The sequence below is a fragment of the Tachysurus fulvidraco genome, chromosome 16, assembly GCF_022655615.1.
Source record: "Tachysurus fulvidraco isolate hzauxx_2018 chromosome 16, HZAU_PFXX_2.0, whole genome shotgun sequence".
In the NCBI taxonomy this organism is placed as follows: Eukaryota; Metazoa; Chordata; class Actinopteri; order Siluriformes; family Bagridae; genus Tachysurus; species Tachysurus fulvidraco.
In genome coordinates this window covers 3300939-3321787 of record NC_062533.1, presented here as the reverse complement: position 1 = coordinate 3321787, position 20849 = coordinate 3300939, and the positions used below count along the sequence as shown (strand labels likewise).

At 43.8% G+C, this 20849-nt stretch overlaps 2 protein-coding genes across 12 annotated transcripts in view; one reads left to right on the top strand and one right to left on the bottom strand.

Moving 5' to 3' along the window:
• LOC113653658 (phosphodiesterase 4D interacting protein) overlaps positions 1–7264 on the top strand; it is an 82230-nt gene extending 74966 nt beyond the window's left edge. For 7 of the 11 annotated variants that reach the window (XM_047801619.1, XM_047801618.1, XM_047801617.1 and 4 more), the window contains 10 exons: positions 135–324; positions 422–546; positions 635–721; positions 1154–1231; positions 1412–1587; positions 1908–2042; positions 2241–2379; positions 2545–2591; positions 3588–3681; positions 4051–4435. In XM_047801619.1, the coding sequence (XP_047657575.1) occupies positions 135–324; positions 422–546; positions 635–721; positions 1154–1231; positions 1412–1587; positions 1908–2042; positions 2241–2379; positions 2545–2591; positions 3588–3681; positions 4051–4163 (1184 nt within the window). In that variant the 3' untranslated portion in view covers positions 4164–4435. Of the gene's footprint in view, positions 1–134; positions 325–421; positions 547–634; positions 722–1153; positions 1232–1411; positions 1588–1907; positions 2043–2240; positions 2380–2544; positions 2592–3587; positions 3682–4050; positions 4436–6370 lie in introns of those variants that run through there. The other 4 variants (XR_007138088.1, XM_047801613.1, XM_047801611.1 and 1 more) reach the window with 4 other exon arrangements.
• A 288-nt stretch (positions 7265–7552) lies between these two features.
• On the bottom strand, positions 7553–19874 carry slc25a24 (solute carrier family 25 member 24). The gene is made up of 10 exons (XM_027163402.2): positions 19488–19874; positions 17559–17685; positions 15676–15763; positions 14007–14118; positions 12306–12464; positions 12056–12208; positions 10951–11058; positions 10685–10852; positions 8720–8870; positions 7553–8508 (listed from the first exon to the last, which is right to left on the bottom strand). The coding sequence occupies exons 1-10, from the start codon at positions 19668–19670 to the stop codon at positions 8327–8329; spliced, it is 1431 nt and encodes a 476-aa protein (XP_027019203.1). The 5' UTR covers positions 19671–19874; the 3' UTR covers positions 7553–8326.
• Between the last annotated feature and the right edge of the window lie 975 nt (positions 19875–20849).

The window sequence follows — 20849 nt, the reverse complement described above, 5'->3', positions numbered from 1 at the left end:
TTCATGTAGCTGTCTAGTCAGCCGACGGGCGGTTCGACTACATCGCTGTCCCTAATAGATTGGACAGTGAATGTAATTATACTTATGATTCTATTAACACAAACGTCTGACAAGCAGAATATGTTTTTCTGAAGACGGCATGAAACAGGCGGAGCAGATGCGGGATGCGGTTTTATCCGAGCACACCAAGCTGAAGCAGGCGGAGATGGAAGCGGAAAAGTGGGCGGGTCAATTCAGGCAGGCGCAAGCTCGGCTGCGAGAGCAGGCGCAAGCAATTCTGCAGCTGAAGCAGGACAAACAGATGAGCCTGGAGAATGCTAACAGGTACAGTATGGCTGCTGCCTTTATAACGCAAGACTACCTCGTAGTGATCAGACGTGAAGACGCCGACATCTGATCGGGTGTGTGTTGGTGTGTTCAGGCTCCAGCATGAAGTTACTGTTCTCCAGCAGCAGCTGAGCGAGAGCAGGCGACTCGCGCATACGCTTCAGTGTGAACTACAGATATACCAGAGGTTACATGGCACCAGCCTAAATGACAGCGAAGGTAAACCATACAAATCCTCTGCGCCCATTACGTACAGTACGGATCATGATTGTTCTGTGACGCGTCCTTTCATTCTCTACACCGTCAGAACCAGAAGCGCCGGAGCTGACGTCTCACTCGCGCATGCTGGATCCGGAGGTGCTTCGCTTCTCAGCTAGAAAACGCCTTTTTCATGGTGAGAATTACGATCACACACGACTGTTAAAAGCAAGCTGTACAAACACAGTAATGTACAGAGGCTTCGCCGGTAGCCTTCAAAGCTTCATTAGTTCCCAGGTTGATCCTGAGCTCAGCTCATGGTCTGTATGCAGTTTGTCCATGTAAGGTTCCTCAGGTTCTCCAGGTTCCCTCCACCACCCAAAAACATGCACATAGATGCACTAGCAATGTTAAATTGGTCCTAGGTGTGAACATGTGGTGTGTTTGTGGTGCCCTGATCTTTCCAGATCCAAGAGCATGCAGGAATAAACGTATGACCGAGAGGTGACGGGTCATGCTTCGTGTAAAGTTTGTTATGGAATCGGAAAAAAAAAAAAATTCTGCTGAGATCCCACTTAGACAAGACAGCGTCACATGTTTGTACACGGTGATGTTTTATTCGTTACAGACTCGCCTCAGTCTCCTCCTGGAATACTCATAAATCAAGCATCATCCGTCTCTTCTCGGCTTCATTCCTCTCTTACCGGTGAGTGTTTAACTCTCTCCTTATATAAAAGCTTTAAAGTAAAAAGCACTAAACCTTAACAACTTTCTGGAGTTCAGCATTAGACCTGTTCAATCCTGAACCATTCTAGATATTTGTCTCATGTTGTGATGTGAGAGCATGTTGAAGGAAGTCGTGAATAAATTTATACAACCCCTGGAGCAGGGTGTCGTGAGGGTGAAGTCTCGGCTGGCCCGTGCGCCTGCAGGACAGGGTGTTATGTGGTGGGCCACTGGGACGACTTCAGCACCCTACAGCAGCGGCTCATGGAGGGTAAAGTGCTGGTCTGTAAGATGGAGGCAGCTCTGCAGTCCAGCGTGGAGATCAACCTGCATGAGGTCAGTCAGAATGCTGGATATTCAAAAGCGACTGGATTCAAACTGCATAGATTTAGATGTGGGGCAGCAGAGTGGCATCGTCATTGTGTAGCGTTGTCTTTGCATGTTCTCTTCATGTCCGCACCGGTTTCCTTCCGTGCCCAAAACGCATACTAATGGGAGCACTGGCTGTGTGTGAGAAAGAGAAGCGTGAGGGTTGTTAGACTCTTGGGCTCAGTCACATTGTGTAGAGATGCTGTATGAAAATGTCTCTAAAATCACAGACTTCTCTTTTTACATCTGGTTGCATGTTCATGTTGTTTGTGTTTTTCTCCGTTCAGGGTCATGTAAACAACATACTGACCAGCACTGAGACCTTAAAGCAGATTCTGGAGGAGATGTGTTCTCTCCTCGGAATGTTCTGGAGGGATAACGCTCTCCCAAACGCTGAGACCACATCATCACAGCCTCAGAAGGTTAGTCAACAGACACCAGGGCTGAGAGACACCTCACACACCAGTGTCTTTCAGTTACAACACAAGATAATCTCATGATCCTTTGTGCTACTGGAGAAAGGTCAAATGTATGTGTTTTTATACATTTACTTTGTGTGTGTGTGTGTGTGTGTGTGTGTGTGTGTGTGTGTGTGTGTGTGTGTGTGTGTGTGTGTGTAGGAGCAAACTTTGATGGAAGAAGTTGTCTCTCTGAAGCACAAGCTTGCTGAACAGGAAAAGACTCTAAGGGATACGTTGGAGAGCCTGAGAGACACAAACCGCACCAAAGACAGCATGGAGCAATTCATCTTCAGCCAACGTGAGAAATGAACACATGTCCTTCCTCTTTTCCTCTTTCTATGTGCACAGATGAGAAGGTTGTTTGTTGCTAATGTCACATGTACTGCAGTGTTTGAGTGGCTTCTAAGCTCCAGTTGTTTGTCATAAAGCTCTTTGGTGCTAGTCCCACTTTGTCTCTTCACAGTGTCCAGGACACGAGACGTGCTGAAAAAAGCTCGCACAAACCTTGAGGTAATTCCACTCTGTTGCACCTTCACTGTAGCTGCCACACAAGCACGACGTCTCACATCACAAGCAGAAGGCTGTTACACACAAAGCCAAAAAGCTAATTAAAATGTTGCTAATATCCTTAACATACTGAACCACTAAGTCACTATTGTTCCAAGAGTAGAAAAGTAACCCCAGAGCCCATCTGGGTGTCCCCCTGGGGTGGATTCTAGGCTCCTTGTGAAGCTTTGTAGTATTGGATGGATGGATGGATGGATGGATGGATGGATGGATGGATGGATGGATATACAGATTAATAAATGGATGGATGGGTGGATGGATGGACAGTTTGATGGATGAATGGATGGATAAATGGATGGATGGGGGGTTATGGATTGAGGGATGGATGGACAGTTTGATGCATAGATGGATGGTTTTATAGATGGCTAATTACTGTAGATGGATGAATGGTTTGATGGACTTGGATGGATAGTTTGATGGATGGTTTGATGGATAGTTTGATGGTTAGATAGATGGTAACTCCTAACCCCTTATGGGTTGGATCCACCGGACTGTTTAGTGGTGGAGGGAGGAGGAGAAGGTAGGAACCCAAATCTGAACATTGCTCATTCATTTGGACAAGAAAGTAGTGACTGAAGGGAAGTAAGAAGAGGTGAAATATAATTAATGTCAGCTCATAATCATAAAAGATCGTCTGTGTGTCTGTAATAAAAAAGCTTCAGAACCAGTAGAGCCACTGTCACGAGTCGGAGAATAATGTGTGTGTTATTTAGTATCAGAATTCAGTGTTCAGTAAACAGTACTGTATGCTCTGGACTGGCAATGTGTTTAAATCCTCTGATGGAGCTTTGCATCATCATGAAATGAAGCTAAAGTCTTCCAAGTGTCACTGTCTTTAATTTCAGTTTTTCCATTTCTCTCTCTCTCTCTCTCTCTCTCTCTCTCTCTCTCTCTTTCTTTCTTTCTTTCTTATTTTTCTTTCTTTCTGAGTACTTCCAGAAGAATGAGCTCAGGATCAACTCTTTAGGCTGCTCCTCCTTTTCTCCTCCCTCTCCCCAGTCTTTCTCCTTCACTCCTCCCTGGGCTACCAGAGGTACACCCTGGCCTTTGGAAGCGTGTGTGTGTGTGTTTGTTTGTGTGTGTGTGCGTGTATGTATGTATGTATGTATGTATGTATGTATGTGTGTATGTATGTATGTATGTATGTATGTATGTATGTATGTGTGTGTGTGTGTGTGTGTGTGTGTGTGTGTGTGTGTGTGTGTGTGTGTGTGTGTGTGTGTGTGTTAGTGCAAGTTCACATCATTGCATTCAGTCTTAATAGAATTCAGGTGTTGTTTTTAACTCTCTGTTTGTTATGTGAGCTGAGACACTCCAGTTGCTTTGTCCTTAATGCTGATCTGTCTAACCATCACTGCACTGCAATACTGTACTCTTCTAAACACGTATCTTCTGGTTTTAGGTGAAGTCTCAAACACAGGACCGAGAAGCTCTTCAACCGGACCGAGGATCGTGATCGCATCGGGTCATCACCCACACACGCGAGTCTCATGTGCAGCACAGCGCCCTCTATAGACGTTCTCAAGCGGTGCTCGATCAACCCACTGCATCGTGAACGAACCTCTGCGTTTTAAAGCTTTAGAAACATCCCTGGTTGTTGGTGCTCAGGAATCATCAGCAGCAGGTTCTGTAGCTTTTGCTGTAGTTTAGATCTCAGGGTGTTTGATATACCGGTGCCTTTTCTTGAAGTGGTAACTGGTAGAATGTTCTGTGTTCTTATAAAATGCTGCTGCTGCTACTCTATGCTGGCTTAGACTTTGTGACATAGAATAAAAAAATGGTTCATTGCTGTATTTGTTATATGTAAACAAATGATGCTATTAAGAGTCCAATGCCTTTAGACACAGCAGTGCTTCCCAAACTGGTTTTCTTCTCTTTTATGTGAACGAGATCTTCTTGATGTTTGCTGAGGAACAGTAATTATGCTCTGGGGCGAGGCTGAGAAACGGCAAACACTGGAGAACTCTGCGATTAGATCTGCTGTAGTCAAAGCTGCTAACGTGTAATGCCTAGGTTAAGGTTTAGGTTTAAGACAAACAGCAATACTATATTTTGTGTGTGTGTGTTTCGTTAAAAGAATAATAGCGATAACACCGACGTGTTACAGTTTATCTATGAACAAGAGGGATGGTGCAAAGCTACACTGTTTCTGCTGCTAAATAAGGAATAAACTAAATAAGGAATGCTGCTGTTAGGTCACAAATTTAAATCTGTGCCACCGATGAGACGTGAACCTCCAAGTTAAAGGTGGGGTCTCCGATGTTTGAGAAATGCTTCAGAAAACAGCATTCAGAACAAAACAAAAATCAAAACAAACGTGTAGCCAATGAGCAGAAAGGGGCGGGGCTTGTCTATATGCGGCGATGAGAGTGTTCAGTGCGCATGTGTGACATTAGCAGAAAGCGCTGTTACTACACAAATAACACCTCTTTTCTAACTTAGTAATGTAGAGACGCAGCTACAACCGCGTTTTGTGTAGTAACAGCGTTTAGCCCAGGAGTTATTGACTCGGGAAACTCCAATCTGTGAATATGTGGCCGACTTCCCGCTCCTTCAGTTCTCTCCAGCGCTGGAAAGCTGGTCCTATATTGACACGTCCTACTTCTATACTATATACCGATGGTCCCCAACCCCCCGGTCCGTGGACCAAATGGTACCGGGCCGCCCAAGGAACATTAAATTATTTCCATTTTATTTACTGTGGTGTATATCTCTCGGGTTTGTGCGACTTTCCATGGACGAGAGGATAACCGGGAGCTGAGAGACGTCACCTAAAGCCGCACCGGTTTAGGTGACGTCTGGAGCTGAGCGGCTGCGAGCGGCAGTGGTGTTGTAGCTTTGGTGGAGAGAGAAGGTGTGTATCGCTCTTCTCTCTGTTCACCGGTACTTTGTCATGTTTAACAGTGCTTGGTGTACGTGTATATTGTGTTTGCTCAAATTTAACCCACAAATTAGCAAAAATGAGCACGAAACAGACGTCGTTAGAAAGTTAGAAACTCTGCCGGTGTTCTGGATTAAAGTCATGGCGGAATACCCTGAGATTGTCACCACAGCACTTACATCCCTATCGTCATGTCCGACATGCTATCTGTGTGAAGCGGGGATTTCTGCAGTGACGGCAACCGAAACAAAACAACGGAATAAACTGGACATAAGCGACACACTTCGGGTGTCATTGTCTCCTGTTACCCCAGATGGAACCGTCTCGTAAAGAAACCTGCTCAGGGTTCTCATTGATTTAGCGTTGTAGTGAGTTAAAAAGGCATGTTTAAATACAATTAAATTAAAATGATTAATTTTTATTTAATTGTATAGCCGCCACCCCCCACCCGGCCGCGGTAAAATTAACAAACATTGAGTCCGCGGCGAAAAAATGGTTGGGGACCACTGCTATATACAATAGTCCTCCCGCATATTGACAAGCCACGCCCCTTTCTGCTCATTGGCTACACATTTGTTTTGATTTTGTTTGTCGGCCCAACGCAGTTTTTTGAAGCATTTCTCAAACATCGGAGACCCCACCTTTAACTGGATTATACAAAGCGTTAAGCTTCCATATTGACGCATGTTATGGTCAGTATTGGAGAATACTACTCAAATAATCCTTTTAATATTGGGTCCCAAAGCAGTATCATTTTAATATTACTAATCAGTGTGTTACTCTATACGTCTTATCGATGGACCATTTTTTGGTTCGTTTTATTTTATTTTTTTGTTCCCAGTGCCTGTAAAGTCGATGTAATCCAAACCAGATAGACGTAGAAGGAAAAACACAGGAATTTTGTCCTGAGGCAAAACAATCAGCCGTAGAAGCTGTCAATCATCAGCTGCTGCACTTCTGCTGTTCAATATCTCATTAAGCATGCGATCGACTTGGACATGCCACACTGCGTTCACTGGAAGGCTGAATTTCAGCATGGACTCCTGACATCCTGTTTGACGTCTACTGTACAAAACACAGACCTGCATCGATAGTGTTTACTGCTGCGCTTTACATAAAACGACCGCATCCATCTGAGTCACACTCACTGGGGGAAGTGTGCCGATTCGTGCCAATCCATCACATACTATAGACGTCCTTTTGGACCTTTTTGTCGGTCATTCTTTTATAAACATTCAAAAAGTGTGGTTTACAATAGACTAATGAGCTATCAAGTAAAATTCAACCAAAGTTAAATAGTAAGCAATACAAAGACATGACCCACAGATCAATCATGCTTCGGTAGAAACAGACCGAATGTCATTATTGGCATGGGAGTGTGTGTGTGTGTGTGTGTGTGTGTGTGTGAGAGAGAGAGAGAGAGAGAGAGACAGAGAGACTGTAGTCGTCACTGTGATGTCTATGTAGCAGTTGTTTTAATAAAAAGGGGGAATATTATAATTACAACAAGACTTTTGTGTTCTTTATCTCCTCCTGGATTGAGCAGCAGACTTCACATTCACACTGTTAAACTCTCACAAAACTTTCCCAATTCTCCACATCGGTCCATACAGTGAAATATTAACTGCCTTGTGTGTGTGGAGTTTGCATGTTTTCCCCGTGCCTCGGGGGTTTCCTCCGGGTACTCCGGTTTCCTCCCCCGGTCCAAAGACATGCATGGTAGGTTGATTGGCATCTCTGGAAAATTGTCCGTAGTGTGTGTGTGTGTGAGTGAATGAGAGTGTGTGTGTGCCCTGTGATGGGTTGGCACTCCGTCCAGGGTGTATCCTGCCTCGATGCCCGATGACGCCTGAGATAAGCACAGGCTCCCCGTGACCCGAGAAGTTCGGATAAGCGGTAGAAGATGAATGAATGAATGACTGAATGGATGAATTTACTGGAACAGAAAATCTTTACCCCAGTAGATGGCACCAAAGAGCGAGTGTCTCTCCACCTTCTTAGAGACTTTATCAGACACGGGAGATGAAAACGTAAAAGCAGGCCGTTTATTGAATTGTTTTCGGTTCTCACTCCAATGTAAACAGGATTTTGTAAACAGGCTGCATGAATGAATCGGGATCTGTTGATATGATAAGGCACGTTATTGTCTTTTTTCTGTGCAAAAAGCTAATCGATAAATGCATTTTATTCAACCAACATGGACAAATATCTCTTGTTTTAATATATCACAGAGTACAAACACTAAACCCTGGAGGACATCCAGACCTTATGTTTGTGTAAACTTTTGCTGCTATAATTTTATGCATTAAACGTAATGAGCAAAAAAAAAAAGAAAAAAATGTAAACCTGAGAAGTGATTTTTTTTCCCCCGGACAGTTTGGCTTTGAATAAATTCAGGTAATAACATTCGCAAAACATAAGACTACATTACACGTCATTTTTTTCTGTAAATGTAAAAAGCTATTAATGGACATTTTACCCCAAATACAATAAATCCAGCTCAAAGGCAGACCACGTTTAGGTATAAAATCTATTATAAAATCACATCCGTCTTATGATATATCTTGTGATATATAGAATAGATATAAATATATAAGATGTATGTGTTCATATTGGTCAGCTCCAGTAGATACTCTGGATTAGATCATATCACTATGAATTATTACAAAAGTGCTGTGTTTGTATACACTCGGTACAGATAAAGGCCTACACTATGACGCACTTTGGTTCATGCCGCATCCTAACAGTATCACATGCTTTACAATCCCCGGCAACAAAATCCCGTCCCACATACACTTCACTTAGAAATGCCTAAACCGGTCTTCATGTACTCGTACACCACGTAGCTGATGCTGACGGCAGGAATCACTTTCATGAAGTTGGGTAAAATGCCGCGGTACAAGCCGAAGAATCCTTCCTTCTCCAAGATCTTCTTGGTCAGTTTGGACATGGACACCTGCTCTGAGCCTTCCACAGACGCTGGAGGAAAAAACAGTCAAAGATCAGATTCATTCTCTCTCTCTCTCTCTCTCTCTCTCTCTCTCTCTCTCTCTCATGTTAATCTTTTTAACTCCAATGGATCAGTGCGGTTTACCTGCAGCGAGTCCCGTGTGTTGTTTCTGCATGTGGATGAAGATGAACACGCAACATGAAGTAAATCTTCTGAGCTGTGTATATTATGAATATTTACCTTGGGCCTGCATTCGTGTCCGGATCAGAGCGAGAGGGTAACTGGCCAGCTGACCGCATGTGCTGGAGATGGTACCACAAGCCAGTAGAACCAGTATCCCAGGGTTAGCGGAACCTGAAGCATAGCGTGACAACCAGGTGTTCTTTAGGGTCTGTGTGGAGAGTGTGAGAGAGAGAGAGAGAGAGAGAGAGAGAGAGAGAGAGAGAGAGAGAGAGAGAGAGAGAGCGCACGAAGAGAGAGAGAGAGAAAGAGAGAGAGAAAGAAAGAGAGAGAGAGAGAGAGAAAAAGAAAGAGATAAAGAGAGACAGACAGAGAGAAAGAAAGAAAGAGAGAGAAAGAGATAGAGAGAAAGAGAGGGAGAGAGAGAGAAAGAGAGAGATTTAACTAACCATTTTTTTTCTTACACTACAAAAAATAATGGCCAACACAACAAGACAAACACCTCGGACTCAAAATTTATGCCAATTTTTCCAAGTAACAAATCCAGTGTATATAAAAAGTGCACACGCCTGTTATAGACCATGTGTAGGTATAAAATCTTCTATTGTCACAAGCTGGCCAGCTCCAATAGATGGGTTAGATTAGATCTCATCACTATGAATAATTGGAAAACTGGTGTGTTGGTATTCTGGAGGCGAGCTCATGTTACACTCAGTAAAGATAAAGGCTCACTCGATTATGCCTTCCTGCTGTGGTAAGAATAAATAAACCATTCCACGTATCACCTTTTTCCACTTTTAAGGTGATCTAGCCAACAAAACACTAATTATCATGCGCCTCATTGTCATATGGTCAGAACACATTTATCTCACATACGTTAGATGTTCCATGGAACACTGAATCATCGAGTGGTGAAAAAACATCCTTCATGTTCTTCACAAAATAAACTAATAAACTAATAAACTAATAAATAAATAAATAAATAAATAAATAAATAAATAAATAAATAAAAGCAGGGGGGCACGGTGGCTTAGTGGTTAGCACGTTCGCCTCACACCTCCAGGGTTGGGGGTTCGATTCCCGCCTCCGCCTTGTGTGTGTGGAGTTTGCATGTTCTCCCCGTGCCTCGGGGGTTTCCTCCGGGTACTCCGGTTTCCTCCCCCGGTCCAAAGACATGCATGGTAGGTTGATTGGCATCTCTGGAAAATCGTCCGTAGTGTGTGTGAGTGTGTGAGTGAATGAGAGTGTGTGTGTGCCCTGTGATGGGTTGGCACTCCGTCCAGGGTGTATCCTGCCTCGATGCCCGATGACGTCTGAGATAGGCACAGGCTCCCCGTGACCCGAGGTAGTTCAGATAAGCGGTAGGAAATGAATGAATGAATGAATAATAGTAATAAAAAATAATAATAAAAAAACATCCAAGCCTAAAATCACCCTAAACCATGTGGGAAAATGTGGAAGGGTCTGGATGAGACTTTTTGGGACATATTTCTAAAGATCACCGTACAAGAGGTGAAGCATTGTGGTGGTAGGGTCACGCTGTAGGGCTGCTTCGGCTGACAAGACGGACGGATATCCAAATACCGATCTGTATTTTGGCCCGAAACCTGCAGGCTTTTGTTAGACAGCTGAAGATGAAGAAACCTTTCACCTTCCGGCACAGTAACGACACCAAGTGCGTGTCAACGAGGGAACGGCTCCGGAAGGAGAAGAGCGTCGTTTAGGAGTGGCCTTAACCTAAAACACTTTTAATAACAGTGAAAGCAAGCTTGGTTCTCCTTCAGATTAGGTGGGAAATATCCTGTCCTGAAAAATGACCACACGGCTACAGCCAGCACCTGGGCTCACGCTCCTGAGATAATCTGTGAGCCATAGATCATCTGAAATGAATCTGTCAGATGTTTCCATCCCAAAAATCCATTCTGATGTCAAGTTCTGTTAACTGCACAGCAACAAGCCTTAGTGCTAGACCTGAATACAAACGTCTGCCATGTCCGACAGCCTCGTGTCTAAAAGCAACCGCACCTCGTAGACAGCCAGGTCGATTCCCGCGTAAGGAATGATGCCCAGGATGTTAGGAATGTAGCCTTTATAAAAAGCCCTCAGTCCTTCCTTCCTCAGAATCTTCTTGGCACAGTCGAACATTCCCGAATACTGTCCGGTTTTCCTCAGCGTCAGTCTCGTCTTCATCACCTGAAATATAGAAACGGTAACAATTTATTTCTTAACGGTTCAGGGTTGATGTTGGATCTGTGGAAATAATGCTGAATATATATTTTTTTTGCTCATACCTCCAGGGGGTAGATGGCTGTCTGTGCTGTGGCTCCAGCCAGAGAACCTGCCATGAACCTCTCATAGGTCTGGATCTTCCCTCCTTCTGAGGTCAGCAGCTTCTTATACTAGTGGAGAGATGGTTAGTGAGCTCAGCTGTGCAAAGACGCCGATCCCTTGTAGTGCTCGGTGCTAGTCTTTACGTCGTTTGTCGTTGACGTGGTACACGATACAATCGACGGAAAAGATTTAAAAATGTCTGTCGGGTCAATGAATTTTGTTGGAATTACAAGGGGGTCGTTAGAGAAATTTCAGTCTCACAGACGTACTTTGTGATTTTAATCCCGTCCGAATCTGCCATGTCTGTCTTTTTCTCACACGACCTGTGTAAACATTTCCAGACCAAATGACCTAGTGTTTTTCAGCAAACTCGGCGCTCCTCTGAGAAACCTAATCCGGTCTGAATGCGAATGTCTGTGATTGCCGAAAATGTTTTTTTCCAAAACGCGTTTTCTTGTCTGTTTTGGTCAACGTGAACTACCGTATTAAACCTAGCGCACCGCTATTCAGGTTTCTGCTTTTTGCACACCAATAATGGATGTAAATGTGTTTGTTACCCTGCAATAAAAAAAATGAAATCAACAAGAAGAGCCAAATGACGTAAATTGTTTTAGGTATTTTCATTTCTATAGTCAATTTCATAACGTGAAAATGATATAAAAACATATTTATTCCAGTGGGTTTATAAGAAGTTCTATATAAAACCATATGATGTTAAATATTTTTTATTGATCGGTCATATGACCATACGCAATCCACGCACCCTGGACATGTGGTCTTGTGCGACGCCCACATGTAAAACACAGACACTCCCACCTCCGTAATAAACACAGAGATGTTAGTCCCGTCCGAATCCGCACGTGAAATGACAGACGTCGGCCCGAAAAAAATTCTAACTCGGACGTCGTTTGGAAAACTAGTCCCGTCCGAATAGGGCTTTAGACAACACAAAGCTGTATTGAGGACATCCAAATACTAGCGACATCGCTCACAAACCGTCAGACAGATCCTCTACAATCCTACATGTGTTTCCATGGCAACTGAAAGTAAATGTTCATCTCTTACCTGCTCATATGCCATGAACTTGATGGCAGTTTCAGGGGCAATTTTCAGTACGTTGACACCGTTCCCCCGCCACAAGGATGTGACGCCGCCCTCTTTAATCATCTGCTTGAACCCGCCGACCAGACTGATGGAGTTGGATTTAGAAGCGTGAACCTGTAACATTTGAACGTTGCGGATAAACGTGTGCTCTTTATTTAATGAGATATAGGAGAAGTATATATTGTATATATACTGTTGTGATGGGCCGCACCTGCATGAACACTTTCATTCGATCCAGAGGAGCTGTTCCTGTACGTGACACCGCCCCTGCCACCGCACCCGCAGACAGCTGCTTCCACCACAGACCGGTCGTCTTCTCCTCTTCTGTGAACTCATCTGGGATGGTGAGGCTGTCACCGATATCCAACACCTAGGGCACAATTTGTACGAGTGACTAACACGAACACGCTACTATACGCCGACGGATGGGTCGAGAGGCGCGATCGCATAATATTTACATTTACATCATTTAGCAGACGCCCTTATCCGGAGCGATTTACATTTTTTCATCTCATTTTTATAAAACTTAGCAACTGAGATTTAAGGGCCTTGCTCCGGGGCCCAGCAGTGGCAGCCTGGTAGAAGTGGGACCCGAACTCACAACCTTCTGATTGGTAGTCTGGCACCTTAACCACTAGGCGACCACATGCCCACAATATGTAGATGAGATCATTCATTGACTAATTTATTCACTTTATTTATTTACTTTCCTGTTACAGTTTATCTTCACTACTAAGAGACAATGCTCCTGTGCACAGAGCACAGAGCTCCATGAAGACATGGTGTGTTAAGTTTGAAGTGGAACTACTCGAGTGTCCTGACTCCAACATCTAGTGAAAAGCCGACGCAGAAGAACGGAGCTGGGGAATAAACCTGGCACGTGTAGGCGAGACTGGTCAGGTGTTCACATCCTTTTGCCCATGTAATGTCTATGTTAACGACTGACTACCACGCGGTATCATGGAGGTCTGAGAGAGAGGATATTAAAAAGAGCAAACAATGCTGCTCTTGAGTGATGTGTTTGCTCTACTGTCAGATCACATCCTCAGATCCTGATGATGCCACACTCACCTGTGGCTAGGAGTCCAACAGAATAACACCGACCCTGAATAACCAACTAAAATCTGCAAGCTCAATAAAAGCAGCATACTTCAATCGATAAAAACTGGATGAACGTAAGTATGAAGCCTTGTTTGTGCGCGTTTCTGAATTTGACGGGACGTGCTGAATCTTTCCGTACAGGTCCAATAACGTTATGTTGCTTTTTTCCAGCATTATAATAAGCCCACAGATCCAAAAAACCCTGTGAGCCCAAACACCACGTCTCTATCGCTTCACAGTACTACAGGCAGTTTCACTAATGGCCACTTTAACCACACCTTTAATGAATATTTAACTTCCACCTCGTTGCGACATTCGTCCTAATCTCACTGAGCTTTTAGGTCATCAGTTGTCTTTTACGTGATGGTGTAATTCTGCTGGACCTCTGGCAAAAGATTTGAACAGATTTACTTCGTTTTACACGGTAAGACTGCGATGTTTGTCTGGCAATAGTGCTAAGGTAGTATTAAACCGTATGAGCTCGAGTTTAAATGGTAATCGAATCCCTGTAGCTGCACCGCATGCAGTAAAACGGTGTGCCAACTGAAGCCAATTGCACTCGCTGCCATCACACACACCTCTTAAAATAATGTCTGTCTGTCCTGATTTCTTTCACTCTTTTCTTCCCTCTCAGTCCTTTTCCAATTACCGTCAACAGGGTTATAAAATGGCAGGAGAAGCTGCTCAGGAAACTGCTTTCCCATGCAAAATATTCTTTATTTAAAAAAAAAATCATATTATCTAATACTCGTCCCTCTTAACTGAGTCGGTCTGTATGGCTCGGGAAAAGTGTGTGAGGTGCAGCGCTTACTGTAGAGTGTTTCCAGTAGCGTATGATCTCCTCCAGGTCGGTGGCTGGGTTGAAGAGGAAGTGCTCCCTCCATTCGTTCCACTCAACCGTCATAGTGCCATCTGCATCGATGCTGAAAGAGAAAGATCAGAGATGGAGAGCAGTTCCTGAACATCTGGATGTTCATGCTTATATTCCTGAATGTCCACCTGAAACACTATGGAAAAAAAAACAATGCGCTAATTTAGACACTAATTAATTCCTGCTAAAGTATTAATAATCCACAGAGCAATAAAGTATATACTAATAAACACTATACATTAATATAACAAAGCGAACTCACAGAGCGGAACCACCGAGTGTTGCTTTACTCACTACGACACCTGAAGTCAGAACCTGGTTTCCATGCACAAGCAGCTGCATGCAGGCTACGTGCAACGTGACGTGTCGGCCGTAGGGGTGCATGGAGCATCGCCTCGTGTTTTACTAGCTAGCAGTCTAACGGACAAATTGGATTTTGATGGAAACCAGGAGGTCCTAACAAGGTTGGGTGTCAGCACAAAGCAAAGCCCATACACACATTGTGTGCTGAGTTTGGTGTGGAGGAACTCTCCGAGGAGCTCAACACATTGTGGATAAACTGGGACGTCAGCGGTGAGCCGTGAGCCAGGCTTTTTCACCCAAACATCGGTCCCTGACCTCACTAATGCTCGTCTGACTGAGAGGACACAAATTCCACTTCCACGGTCCACGGCCGTCTCTCTCTCTCACTCCATAATACTACAGTTAGTCCTACTAATGACCACGATATCCACAACCTCTTACAAATCCTAATCACCTCACGTGCTTTGAACGTGTTGAAAACCTTCCTTGAAGACTGGAGGTTGTCATAATGCTGAATCCCAGTGGGTTTGGAACTAAATGATCAACAAACCCATGTTGACTTGGTACACATTGAGAAGCCTGTCTACAAGAACGCTGTCGGATCTGTGAACATAAAAGAGGCCACTTTTAGAAGATTTATTCCAAAATGAAAAGCTGAATATCACCTGCCTGATGTCTTTCTCCTGGGAAGGCGTGGCCTAATGGTTAGAGAGTCTGACTCCTAACCCTAAGGTTGTGGGTTCGAGTCTCGAGCCGGCGATACCACGACTGAGGTGCCCTTGAGCAAGGCACCGAACCCCCCCGACTGCTCGCCGGGCGCCGCAGCATAAATGGATGGGTTAAACGCAGAGAACGAATTCTAAGTATGGGTCACCGTACTTAGCTGTATGTCACGTCACATCACGTCACGTCATGTCACATATAACATATGACTCGATCCTCAATCCAAAATAATTCACTTTACATCTCTGTGCCTGCATATAAGCTCAGGGCATTAAGCAAGCGAAGATGAATTGGATTACAGGCTACATCTACGCACAAACATGTTTGGCTTTTTTCTTCTCTTTTTGTATCTCTCAGTCAGGTTTATCACTTCCTCGAGCCCTCTAGCAGCCTTTATCACCTCTCGCTGTTACAGTGTCGGAAAAAACCCTCCAAGCCAAACAAACCCCGATTTCTCATTTAGATGTGCACAGAATGTTTGCTGGCTGTACTCGCTGTGACTCTTTTGATCAGATGAAGCGGACACGTGGAGCGACGGGACTTTGTCATGATGGTCACGAGAGTTTCGGGGTTTAATCGTCACCTTTGAAGAATCTTTTGGGCTTTTTCCTTTGATATGTTTACGCCCAGCTCTGTGAGTGCCTGTTGAATCTCGGTGTAGTCGATGTGTCCTGTGGAGAAAACGGATAGAACAGAACACGTCTTAACAACAACAACAACAACAACACAAAAAAATATTTAGTCATGAGGAAAATGTTTTTTCAAAAACAATCAATTTTTATACATTTTTATTTCTCAGTGTCTAAATAACAATTGTTGCATGACAGCAAGAAGAAAGGACAGAAGTGATGACCTCAGAGTATTATGTCACTGCTCATCAATGGATGGATGGATAGATGGGTGGTTGGATGGATGGTTGGATGGATGGATGGATGGATGGGTGGATGGATGGATAGATGGTTGGATGGATGGGTGGGTGGTTGGATGGATGGATGGATGGATGGATGGTTGGATGGATGGATGGATGGATGGGTGGATGGATGGATGGGTGGATAGCTGGATGGATGGATGGTTGGATGGCTGGATGGATGGATAGAGTCTTCATGACAGCTGCCAGTCTTCCCTTAAACTAAGATATTCAAGATATAAAGAACAAGCCAATATCTAACCCATAAACAGAGAAGCCCAACTCTCGAGCACGGTGGAGGAGAGGTGACGATTTGTTCTGCAGAAAAGCATGAACTCTACTTTCTACCAGAATATTTTTCAGACAAATGTAAAGTCATCTGTCCAGCAGCTTACGCTGGGCTGAAACTGGATCATGAGCAAGACAATGATCCCAAACACGCCGGAAAACTGACTGGCTGAAGAAGACATAAAGCAAGGAATGGCCGAGGAATCGATGAACTGAAGCAGAACGCGATCAAAAAGAAGATGAAATAACTCGTTACGACGTTTATGCTACAAAAAACAGCATTTACCGTTTGCTGTGTTTTCGCTGGCAGCAGCAGCGCGTTTTAAGACCCGACGAGACGCCTGGGTGAAAGATCGCCTGCGAGTGACGTATTCCATTTGGGAGGAGTATAGCGCTGACATATGTGGCTTGAACAACCACATGCATTTACACCTGTCCAGTTTCATCTGAAATGCGTCCCAGACTACCTCCTGAAGGGGTTTGTACCCGTCTCGAAAACGTTTCGGAGGGCATTTAGACCTGGTCTTTTTACCACCGGATAGCTATCGGATCACAGAAAACGCAGGAAGTGACCAGGGGTAAAAAGCCCCTCAGTTAAAGAGGTGCTAAAAGTTCAAGACAGAATGTTTCGGACAAAAGTCTTCAAAAGCAGCGGATATGCAAAATGCTTGATGATGTAATAGCTGTATTCAAAACGAGACATTTACATCGAGGAAGCAGAGACGCGACGTTACGATGGGCCGAGAGTCACCTGAGAAGCTTATCGGTGCTTGTGTTAACACGTCTTCAGCTTCAACTCCGTATTTTTTCCTCACAGATGTTAGTGAGGGGACTGAAATGGGACTGTCTTGTACATTCTTCATGGATTTATCGAGCAAAGGTTCTTTAAATAATGTGCCCTCGCTATTTCACTGCTACATCAGTGACATCTCTGGCGTTGCTGACTGCACAGCTGAGGAGTTCCAGCATTTTATTTCCTCTTTCTCCACATTTCCCCGTGCTGTGGAATATATATGAAGTACGGCTCACCCTGACTCAACGCATTCCTCCTTGCAAACCACCATCACTTACAGACTGACAAGCTTTCACATCCAAATCTCTGAAAACATTTCATTCTTTATTCACAGCTATAAAGATAGAAAGAGAAGAGAAGGAAACTGATTTTCTTTTTATTTATACAATCAAGCTGGTCACAGATCATCAGCAGGCAAAACAATAAATAAATAAATAAATAAATAAATAAATAAATAAATAAATAAATAAACGCTTACCATCCTTGTTTTTGTCTAGACTCTTGAAAGTCAGATTGAGCTTTTTCTCGTGCTCCTTCAGGTAGTTGGAAAACTCTACAAAGTCGAGCTGCTCGTCTTTATCCGAGTCCCCACTAGAAACGATTTTCTGGTGTAGGAGAGAAAATAAAACCATGTAAATTTTTATGATATTGATGTGGATTTGGTGGAAAACAACCTGCAGGAATAATTACGTTAACAACCAGATTTTACCGTCGGCTGTGGTTAAACGCATCGGCTGTGTTTAAACGCAGCCTTCGTGTTAAATGCAGCTCTTTAACGTACACGCTTATCTGACTGTTAAAAAGCGTCACACACACACGTCTCCCGGGAAATCTGGTGGAATCCAACCGATCAGATGGCGACTTGGACATTTTGTGTGCCGTACTCATCAGACATGATAACGTTTTGTGGGCGAGACGTCTAAGGCTGAGACTACATTCCCCCAAATAAATGAAAATTTAAATTTAAATTTTAATATAACGCTCTAACTTTACAAACTTTGATTGATTATCATATAAATCTTTTGTACGTTTTTCCCCCCCAACAGGGTCAACGGGAACCTGGAGTCAGACCATAAGGTGGGGGACAAAGTGGACGGGGTGTCAATGCATCACAAGGCACAATCTCTCTCTATCTCTGTCTCTATCTCTGTCTCTATCTCTGTCTCTATCTCTGTCTCTATCTCTGTCTCTATCTCTGTCTCTATCTCTGTCTCTATCTCTGTCTAACACACACACACACACACACATCAGAAAATTTACTGATGCCAATCAGCCTACACACGTCTTTGGACTGAGGGAGAAAACTGGAATATCTAGAGAAAACCTCTGAAGCACAGGGAGAACATGTGAACTCCACAAACACAAACACACACACACAGGGAGAAAACTGGAGTATCTGGAGGAAACCTCTGAAGCACAGGGAGAACATGTGAACTTCACACACACACACACACACACACACACACACACACACACAGGGAGGAGACGCGACTCAAACCCCAACCCTGGAGGTGTGAAACAATCCTGCAAACTTTTTCATTCTTTCAAAACATTCCTGCTGCTTTTCCCCGACCACCAATCAGATTACGGTACATCACTACCATCGCCGTGACTTGCACCTATTCCTGCATTGCTCATCGTTACGCTGAGCCGTGTTCCTACAAGCCCCGAGTCCCAAACACCTCCTCCAAACCTGTAAATCTCTTCGTCTACTGTTCTGCCTAAATCTCTGCTTTCCAACTTGTTTGTGGTCAGTGTTTGGATTGTGTTCTGCCTAAAACTTTGTTGTATATATTTGCTGTATACTGCATTCGAGACCGACGTACCGTCAGCGCTGTAGACTCAGGTGTAGGTGTGTGTGTGTGTGTGTGTGTGTGTGTGTCTGAAGTAGAGGTGTGCACAAGCCCAGTAGGTGTGTCTTTCATGTGTCTTTCCTTCCTGACACACCTCACACTTCTGGTTTTACACTAATCCCCGAATGGTATGCAGTTGCGTGTCTTCTGTATTTCAGCACATGAGCGTGTGTGTTACTATGTGTATATAATATATAATGTATAGTGTATTATACATTATATCAGTTCTTCATGGGGGTATAAAATGCAGGATATCTATCCACAGAGACTGATAGACTAATAAACATCTTTTTTTCTCTGAAAGCAAGGGTTTATTGATTTACTTCATGGGAGTTATTATCTAGCTCGGCTGAGTCATTGTGCAGATTTAATGCAGAAGATAAAACACTTTTGGACTTTTCAGCTAAATAAAATGAGGTTATTTCTTCCTTCTCTGCCCTGGGACAGTGTTGAGGTCTGTGAGGTTTCTATGGCGGACAATAATCACACTGTACTCACAGTATAAAACAGGAAGGTTTTGTGTTTGTACTCCATGTTTGTTAGGGGTTTTTTACCTGAGCCGCGTCCGCCCCCAGAGAGAAGCCCATGTCGGCCAGACCAGCTCTCAGCTCCGTAATGTCCACCTTTCCGTCTTTATTCACGTCCAGTTTGTCAAAAAGCGCCTCGAAGCTCTTGTACGCTTCGTCTCTCTGACACCGCGCCTCGGTGAAAAACAGCTTCTTTAAGCCTTCGTACATGATTACTGCTCTAACACAAAGAGATTTCCTGACCGAATAAAAACACGACCTCGGTATGTGAGGTGAAGTAAAGTGTCATCAATTCACCCGCTAGCTTAGATGCTAATTTAAAGCGTAATCTAAGGTTATTAAAAAAAGAAAAAAAAACCGTCGACTTGAGGCTGGTTGGTAGAGTGGGCGGGGTTTAAGTGACTGAGGATGGTACAGTGAGCGGGGTTGAGCGACTGAAGCTGGTAAAGTAGGCGTGGTTTTATTGACCGACGCTGGTGAGATGGGGGGGGTTTATTGACTGGAGTTGGACAGTGGGCGGGGTATCGTAACTGAAGGCTGGTAAAGCGGGCGGGGTTTAGTGACTGATACTGGTGAAGTGGGCGTGGTTTGGTGACTGAGGCTCGTACAGTGGGCGGGGTTTAGTGACTGTTGCCTTGTGTTATGAGACACACCCTACTGGAACAACAGACTACGCTTTACGCTTTACTACTGCACGTAAGGTCCGGTTTCAACGTCGGACCACATTAGTTTATTTCCGTGTCATTTGTTTATGCAAGTGGACTTTAACAATGGCTGTTTTTATTCTGTTTTAAAGTCGTTACACATGCAGACAAGTCATGCTTCATGTATGGAAAAATCCATAATACATTAAGCCTATTGTGTCATATAACCCAATGTAGTAATGAGCCTGTAGCTTCTAGCCTGAAATAATGAGCCTGTAGCTATTAGCTTGTAATAATGTGCCTGTAGCTGTTAGCTTGTAATAATGAGCAATGAGCAACGTACTAAACAACATAGCTATTATCCTGTAGGACTTAGCTATCACCTCTATTTCTAAAACAACTACTATAGTAGTTGTTTACTGATAACATAAACTGTCCCTGTCCACTCATAGACTTTGGAACTGACTTGAATGGTTGAGTCTTTTTCTTCCCCCACTGCGTGAAATAGATATGTCATGACTCATTGTCTCCATGGCAACCTGGTTGTGTTTGGAATGCACTTCCGTAACATGCAACATCTGTAACATAGCCGTGGATTTATGTTGTGATGACGAAGCTTTTAATGAAGATGGTATAGTTTTTACCAGCAGCTGTAATTAACTAGTTGCATCCAAGCCGTAATTAACTTGAAAGAAGCATAAATAATGGCTAGATAAATAAAGTCTGGCTTTATGGAGGCCATGGA